Raw genomic sequence first — 8,655 nt, forward strand, 5'->3', positions numbered from 1 at the left:
TTTCCTTTTCTTGCGTCCAATCATATAAATGGAAAAACTTAACCTTTCCTTCTGTTTTTCTTTTATAAAAATAAATTTCCTTTCCTTGAAAAACTTAACGGTCATAACTCATAACCTTTCCCTTACAATCACAATAATCATCTCTTCTTAGTTAATATAAGTTGTACGAAGATAGAAACTGAGGTGGTAGGTAGGAGAAGTAGTAGAATTTGATTTTGTGGGTTAGGTTTAGTATTCGTGTAATACTCGTGTGACTTTGATGATTGTAGATATATATTGAGAAATATGTTAATTCCCAAGAAATCCAATATCCGTAACGAGAAAAGAAGCTAAATCAGTTTAAACTTTATATGGTTTCGTTAGTTGTGGCTATTATGTTTTTATTATTATTATTTGGATACCAAATGTAAAGAACAAGTCTACACCAAAATTGGTTACAATGAACGGGATATAAGTTCACCCAAATAACATGGCCTTAGAAAATCGGAGAGTTGGTGTATAATATATATAATCTATGCTTCGGAAGTAATACAATATCACTTTTTTACTTAGATGGAATAAAGTTCATTCATAACTCAAATGTAATAGTAATAATGAAGAAAAGAGTCCACCTACTCAAACTCAACTCTCACTTTTTCAGTAAAGATATTTTGCTTGTTGGTTAAGTAGCTCAATATGCTCCGTTTGTGGATTGTAGTGTGCCAAGTGTAACTGTTTAAGTAAGCAGGTAACATTAGTCATCTTCTATATAACAACTTCTCAAGTTCTCTTTTTAACTCTCATCGCCCCATCTCTCTCTTTCTCAAGAAGACAACAAATGGACTTCTTCTCTCTTTCACTCATCTTCCTTCTCCTTGTCCTCTGCTTCAATAACCCCGTTCTCTCCCTAACTGATGATCAGCCATTGATCTCTTCTCTCAAACTTCATGAAAAAGAGAGCTGCCCTTACACTGTGATTGTCACCACAAGCTGTTTATCTCCTGATTGGTCTAAGGATCAGATCACTATCGCTTTAAGTGACGCCAACGGTAACCAGGTTTGGTACAAATTACGACAAACTTTGGGATTTTTTTCTTTTCCTTTTTGTGGATCGAAATCTTTTTTTTTGTTTGTGCTTTGTATTAATTTGAAACTTTATTCCATCTAAGTTTGATATGTTGGAATCATGTAAGAACTGTATTAATTAAATCGGTTAAACCAAAGCTATTCAAACCAAAATGCAACTTCATTTGATTTGTTGTTTTTTTGCTTTTAGTTGTAGACGAAAAGACAAATTAAAATATGAACTAAACCAATAATGTTAACTCTTATATATCTAAGAGTTATATACTTGGAAACTATGAGCTCTCTAGTATAATAATAGTTTGTGTTAATATTGCTACTAGGTGGTCGCACCGAGGCTAAACGAACCGTTAAGTGGAGGACGAGGAGGTTTCGAGAAATGTTCGTCGGACACATTCCAAATCAAAGGTGAATGTCTCAACACTATCTGCTCCGTCTACATCTACCGTTCCGGTCTCGACGGCTGGATCCCTGAAACCGTCGAGATATTCAAGGAAGGTTCCAAATCCGTGAAATTCGATTTCAATGAAAACGTCCCTGAGAACATTTGGTCCGGCAACAACAACTGCAACAACACCAGTTTGTCACCTTCTTCGCCGTATATCCCGCCGTTGTCCCCTACCGTCCCACCGCCTTCTTTTCCTCCGGAACCACCTTTTATCCCGCCACCGCCACCACGGCCATCTGCTGCCTTTGGACGTAGAGGTGGTGCGTGTTTGGTTGTTGCGTTCGCTGCGATTGCGTTTGCCTTTGCGGCAGTGGTTGTTTGAGTTATTAGTGAACCTATAATAAGTACATGGTGTAAGACCTTTGTAGTTGGATATTGTGGAAACATTAATTAGTTAATGTATGAGTTAGAGACTCTAACTTAAGAGTTGTGAAGTATCCAACATGAACTCTCCATCAATGTTTTGTATGTGATATATTATGAATTCCTTGTTGAATATGAGATTTAATCTACTTAACACATATACCACGAAAATACAATTTCATCAAGAACATCTCCATAAGTGAGAGAGATTCTATAATATAAAAAACAAAAACAAAAAAATTTTCAAAAAGTAAGAAAGAAAGTGGAGAATTTGAGAGATTCATAAGAATTCCATAAAACACTTGTTTCTTATCTATCATTTTAATTGGGGAGATTCAATTTTATTTGTGTTTGAAAAACGAAAACTTAAAGGGATAATTCATTGATAGAGAGATGCTCTAACGACATATCTCTACCAATTTAATGAGTAAACACTATTGAATATCTAAATTTTCTAAAGTAAAGCTTTAGAGTTAAAAAAAACTTACTGTAAATTGTTGATTCGAGTTTATAGAAATTCGAGTATAACAATGAAGAGTCATCATTTTCTCATTTTTGTAGTGGTATTTATTTGTATATATGATCACATTCAGTATTTTTTTTTTCCGTGTGGATGGTAGAATAGTGTTACAAGACAAAAATATGAAATACAGAAATAGTAAAAATTATCTATCAGTTTGCAAGTTTGGTTTTCAAATGTAAAATTATTTTATCAAAGCTTAAATTCGTATCTTGACTAAAAGACATACATACGTGTCTCACTCTAAAACACAAAACAGTAATTAGTTAATTACATTTTCTACTCTTACCATAATGACATAGACATGAGATGTGTGGCCTGTAGCTTGGGCAGCGTTGCAATTTAATTCGGTTCTTATACCGAAATCCAATTTGATCTGGTCTATTCCGGTTCAACTCGAACTGGTTCGATACTTTTATCTTTTATCTCTCAATCACTGTTTCGATTTCTCTTTCGTTCGTATCTGCGAAGCAAATTTCTGGGAAGCACGAAAATGGCGTCGGTACGACTCTTCTTCACTCTCCTCTGCTTCGTCTTCCTTATATCTATCTCTGTTTCCGAATCAAACGAATTAGAGCCTCACGTCGCTGAATCTTTCAATGTCAGCCTCATCCAGGTTCGTTCTCTTTCCCCGTTTTGAACTCTCCTCCGGATATTTTTTTTTTCTCGTCTTCTTGTGCACGATTTTTCTCGAGAAACTTATGATTCTCAACTGTATCGTTGTAAATTTCCATCGATGATGCAGAGATTGGGGAATACTTGTTCGTACACGGTGATCATCTCCACGAGCTGTTCGTCGACTAGGTACACGCGCGATCAGATAAGCGTCGCTTTCGGCGATGGATATGGGAACCAGGTTAGGTTTCTTCCCGCTTCAGAACATTTGATTTTGAAATTGGTATGACTTTTGATTTTTAGGGTTCCAATTTGAATGTTTCTTCCCAGAAGCTAAGTTAGTTTAGTACAATTTGTTGATCTGATTCTTTGTAATTGAGCTTAGTTATAGTAGACTTTTTCAGATTTCGAGCTCATCTTTGGTTTCATTAGATTTTTTCTAGTATGGTCAGGTTAGTTCTTGATGGCTAGTTTAGCTACCTGATATGCAGAACATTATCACTGGTATGGAAGACACCTAGCAACCAAAATTTGTCAAATTCTTCTATTGCTCTGGCTTATCTGGAGTACAAGCTTCGTGTTTTACACACAGGGCTACAAAAATATCGATGCCAAATTGATCGTTTATGTGGAGTTTTAGAGATGAAAGTGTCAATGGATTGGTTTTGGTTGTAATTTAACTTTAATTTCTTATTGTATCTGTCACTAATATAGACCGTAAAGATGAATGGTCAGTTTTTAGCTTTGGTTTCGATGAAATTCATAGCTGGAGTTTTGTTTTCTTGTATCAGATATATGCACCAAGGCTTGACGATCCATCTACAAAAACGTTTGAGCAATGTTCATCAGATACATTTGAGATAAACGGACCATGCACATACCAGATATGCTATGTGTATCTCTACAGGTCAGGTCCAGATGGTTGGATTCCAGAGAGTGTAAAGATATATAGCCATGGGTCCAAAGCGGTCACCTTCTCATATAACACGCACGTACCTGAGAGTGTATGGTATGGTTTCAACTACTGCAACAGCGCCTCGGATTCTAATGTCTTAGCCATTGGTCTCAGAAGGATCGTTATCATACTCATAGGGTTTATTGTCGCCGGTACAACATTGCTCTTGTAAGCTGTTGTTATGGTCTCGGTTTTTTTACTGTCGGGTTTTTGTATGAACATAATTTAGGACTTGTGAAGAATAAATAAATGTGTACCGTTCTTGGGTCTCACTCAGATCATGTATTAACCATAAAAAGCTACGATGAAATTTCCTACTCCTAAATTACAGAGTGTGTGTATCCCATTAGAAATTTGTGGCAACCCATCCATCAAACTCTATGTATGAGATTCCGTTTTAAACCAAATGTTATTGTGAATAAACAACATTTGTTTTTGGGTCACAAAATTAGCAACTTTCCATTTTTATCGGAAAGTGATAATTATATAAAAAGAAAGAAGATATTTTGAGTCTTTTGTGACCTAGTTGACATGTGGACAAAAAACCGACACGCATTCTCGTTCTATAATATAAAAACGGCAAAAGCAAAAATAAAACTCATCAACGGACCAGATTGCACGGTTAAAAGGCGCTAACTAGGGTTTTGGAATTGGAACAAAGGAGCCTCCAAAATCTAAAACCTATATAAAGTAGCGTAAACCCTAAATATTTGTCCTCCTCTTCGTCTCTCTGCCTGCTTCCGTGTTTTAAATCGCCTCAATCTCTATAAAAGCAGGAGAGATTCGATTCGATTCTCAAATATTCTTCAACCTCCCCCAAATTAAACCTAAATGCCTTCACTAATGTTATCCGACAAGAAAGAGGAGAAGAAGATGAAGAAGAAGATAGCCTTGGAAACCCCAGAGCTTGACTCTAAGAAGGGGAAGAAGGAGGCGAAGCTGAAGTTTTCCTCTTCGGATGAAGAAGACTCGGAGAAGAAGAAGAGTAAGAGGAAGGAGAAGAAGCGTAAGGCTGCGGAGGATGATGAGGAAGAAGGGAAGAGCGATTCGAGCTCTGAGAAGAAGAAGAAGAAGAAGAGCAGCAAGAAGGTTAAGTTGGGTATTGAAGATGTTGAAGTTGATAACCCTAACGCTGTTTCCAAGTTTAGGATCTCGGCTCCGTTGAGGGAGATGCTTAAGAAGAATGGTATTGAAGCTCTTTTCCCTATTCAAGCTACAACGTTTGATATGGTTCTCGATGGTGCTGATTTAGTTGGACGGGCTCGTACTGGTCAGGTAAATTGGTTACTGTTTATTTTTTGAATTTTGTGGTTTTAATGCTTTGTTGTTCTATGTAATTACTCAAGTTCCGTGCTTTGGATATGTGGAAGGTTTGGTAATTAATATTTGCTTAAATTGCTATATACTTTGAGACCTGGGGTACTCTGATATTGTAAATGTATTGTCTGTTTGGAGTGAGATTTTTAAAGTTAGGGGCTTTTTTGTTGATCACATATGGTGTGTGATGCAGGGTAAAACACTGGCCTTTGTGTTGCCTATATTGGAATCATTGATCAATGGACCTGCGAAGAGCAAAAAGAAGAATGGGTATGGCAGGCCACCAAGTGTTTTGGTCCTTTTACCCACCAGAGAATTGGCCAAGCAGGTAAATATTTTTAGCTTGTTGTTACGGTTTTTGTTGCATATTCGTTTTTTTGGCTCTCTAGGTTTTACTGATGTTATCGTTTTCTTTGTTAGGTGAATGCTGACTTTGAAACATACGGATTAGCACTTGGGTTAACTTCTTGCTGTGTCTATGGAGGTGAAGGTTATTCTGCCCAGCAGAATAGTTTAAGGAAAGGTGTTGACATTGTGGTTGGAACCCCTGGTCGTGTTAAGGTACGTCTCTCTCTCTCTCTTGGTTGCCCCTGGATTCAAATCATCGTTGATCTGTTGACCTTGTAGTTGATATTCATTGCAGGATTTTATTAATAACGAAAAAATTGATCTGAGCTATCTACAATTCCGTGTGCTTGATGAAGCTGATGAAATGTTGAGGATGGGGTTTGTTGAGGATGTTGAATTTATATTAGGTATGGAATGTGGTTTCTGTTTTTCTTTATATAAAGCTTTTTCATAGTATCTTATATCTTCTTTCAATAACTTCAGGGAAAGTGGAAGATGCTACTAAAGTCCAGACTCTTCTCTTCAGTGCTACTCTGCCACAATGGGTTCAAAATGTGCGTCCCTTTCAAATATTTCCCCTTGCTATTTTTCACTGGTTAAGATTAATATATATTGCTTCTCTGTTCGTATTCTCTCTATTTGTGGCTGAGACCTTTCTTGTTACTACCAGATCTCTCTCAAGTTTCTTAAAAAAGACCTGAAGACTATTGATCTTGTTGGTAATGATAAAATGAAGGCCAGTAATAGTGTACGACACATTGCTATTCCCTGTAATAAGGCAGCCATGCCTCGGTTGATTCCTGATATTATCAGTTGCTATAGCAGGTATCCTTTAGCTCTTCAACTATGTTACTGCTTTTTCATAACATTTGTTCGTCTCGAGTGAAAGTGCTCAAGACTCAACCAATTTTGTTGTCACAATCTAGTGGAGGCCAAACCATTATTTTCGCTGAGAAAAAAGAGGAAGCGAACGAGCTTTCTGGTTTGTTGGCTGGGTCAAGAACTTTGCATGGAGACATACAGCAATCACAACGCGAGGTATATTATTAAATTTTATTTCAAGCTTTCTTGCATATGTGAATTTAAGTGTGGAGAATATGATCTTTCTCCGGTTGAATTGCTTAAACACAGGAGTATCAGCTTGCTAACTATGAGTCCTGTGATTATAGGTTACTCTTGCTGGATTTAGGAAGGGCAAGTTTTCGACATTGGTGGCTACTAACGTTGCTGCTCGTGGTCTAGATATCAATGATGTGCAGTTAATTATACAGGTTAGTGGCAGCCCACGCGTACTAATCATTCTGGGTTAATGCCTTGTTGGTGTTCTAATGTCATACCTTTTGTTTAAATGTGTTGCAGTGTGAGCCTCCACGTGAGGTTGAATCATATATTCATCGTTCAGGCCGAACAGGAAGAGCTGGTAAAAAGCATAGACATTATTTGGACGACTCTTATCATATATGTGCAGTTCCTAGTTATTATAATCTTTATTTTCTTTCTGTTGCAGGCAACACTGGAGTTGCAGTTACACTTTACGAATCTAGAAAGTCAAGTATATCCAGAATCGAAAGAGAAGCAGGTATAAAATTTGAGTACTTGTCTGCACCTCAGCCTAATGATATTGCCAGAGCTGGTGGTATGGATGCTGCTGAGAAAATTAAACAAGTTTGCGACAGGTATGCTTACAGTTGCACCTCCATGTTCTATAAAATCTACTAAATAACTGGGAAATGGTATATTTATCTACGAATGTATTTAAATGCAGTGTGGTTCCTGCATTCTTGGAAGCTGCGAAGAAATTATTAGAAAATTCTGGTTTATCAGCTGAAGTACTCCTCGCAAAAGCTCTTGCAAAAACAGCGGTAAGTCTCTTGGAAAAATTTCCTTTAAATTTTTTTATTTTCTCTATCAAAACAAGTACTTAGTTTCTGATCACTACAGGGCTTCACTGAGATTAAGAAAAGGTCACTTCTTACATCAATGGAGAACCATGTAACACTACATCTTGAAGCAGGAAGACCAATACAGTCGCCGTCGTAAGTTCCTCTTTTCTCCCTATACTCAGCTTTTGTAGTAGTCTTGGTTAACATCAAAAGCAAGTACTAAAATGATTTATTGCAACAGATATGTTTATGGAATGCTAAGAAGAGTTTTACCAGAAGACAAGGTGGAGCGTATTGAAGGGTTGAGTCTAACAGCGGATAAAAGCGGAGCAGTGTTTGACATTGTGCAATCGGATCTAGACTTATTCCTTGCAGCTGGGCAAAAGAATCCTGGAAGTATGAGCTTGGAAGTGGTTAAGGAGATGCCTAAACTTCAGGAGAGAGAACCATTGCCACAAAGAAGATTTGGTCGCGGCGGTAGCCGGTTCGGCAATGGTGGTGGAAGGTTCGGCAGTGGTGGCGGTGGAAGCCGGTTCGGCGGTGGTGGCGGCAGAGGAGGAAGAGGTGGCGGCAGAGGAGGAGGTAGGTGGTAGAGGCCAGAAATATTGAAGACTCAAACCCTACGTCGTCCCCTTTTGATAAAAAGAGAAAAGAAAAACTAAACTCTCCTCTTATAATATCTTTATTCTCTCTTCTTCCCTGATGACTTCTTCTACATTATAGGTGTTTTTGAATGTTTTTCCCCTTGTTTTTTTTTGGCTGTGAACAAACTTAAGAAGGAGGCTCTCTTGTATCCTCTTATCAATTTTGTGTAATTTGGGTGATAATGATGATTAATTATTACTTCATACCTCGCAATATATTCATATTGCTAACATTTTCGTGTAGCTACTAATTACTGTAAAAGAAAAAAAAAAGCGATTCACTAGTGAAATGTATGGTGTTAATCAACTCAATAATTGTCAAAACGTAAAATTAGTTTTGGCCTTCTCAACAAGTCACCAGCAACTTCTAGATGATCATCATATATGGAAAAAGATGTGCTAGCGACTTGTAAACCAAGACGGGTCTCTCGTTTTAATGCATATATAAAAAGAGAGAAAATCAAAGAGCGTTGTCAAAAAAAAAAAAAAAAAAAAAAAAA

General features: G+C 37.3%; 3 protein-coding genes across 3 annotated transcripts; all 3 read left to right on the plus strand.

Moving 5' to 3' along the window:
• LOC104762346 (chitin-binding lectin 1-like) lies at positions 718-1,976 on the plus strand. Its single transcript, XM_010485616.2, has 2 exons — positions 718-1,036; positions 1,386-1,976. Exons 1-2 carry the CDS (start codon positions 818-820, stop codon positions 1,830-1,832), a joined length of 666 nt encoding a protein of 221 aa, XP_010483918.1. The 5' UTR covers positions 718-817; the 3' UTR covers positions 1,833-1,976.
• Positions 2,836-4,291, plus strand: LOC104762348. The gene is made up of 3 exons (XM_010485618.2): positions 2,836-3,009; positions 3,139-3,249; positions 3,800-4,291. Exons 1-3 carry the CDS (start codon positions 2,887-2,889, stop codon positions 4,133-4,135), a joined length of 570 nt encoding a protein of 189 aa, XP_010483920.1. The 5' UTR covers positions 2,836-2,886; the 3' UTR covers positions 4,136-4,291.
• On the plus strand, positions 4,659-8,361 carry LOC104762349 (DEAD-box ATP-dependent RNA helicase 7-like). The gene is made up of 13 exons (XM_010485619.2): positions 4,659-5,238; positions 5,474-5,608; positions 5,701-5,841; positions 5,924-6,035; positions 6,112-6,182; positions 6,299-6,453; positions 6,555-6,666; positions 6,798-6,899; positions 6,988-7,048; positions 7,136-7,304; positions 7,394-7,490; positions 7,570-7,664; positions 7,753-8,361. The coding sequence occupies exons 1-13, from the start codon at positions 4,795-4,797 to the stop codon at positions 8,102-8,104; spliced, it is 2,046 nt and encodes a 681-aa protein (XP_010483921.1). The 5' UTR covers positions 4,659-4,794; the 3' UTR covers positions 8,105-8,361.

This window comes from Camelina sativa, chromosome 18 (assembly GCF_000633955.1).
Source record: "Camelina sativa cultivar DH55 chromosome 18, Cs, whole genome shotgun sequence".
Classification (NCBI taxonomy): domain Eukaryota; kingdom Viridiplantae; phylum Streptophyta; class Magnoliopsida; order Brassicales; family Brassicaceae; genus Camelina; species Camelina sativa.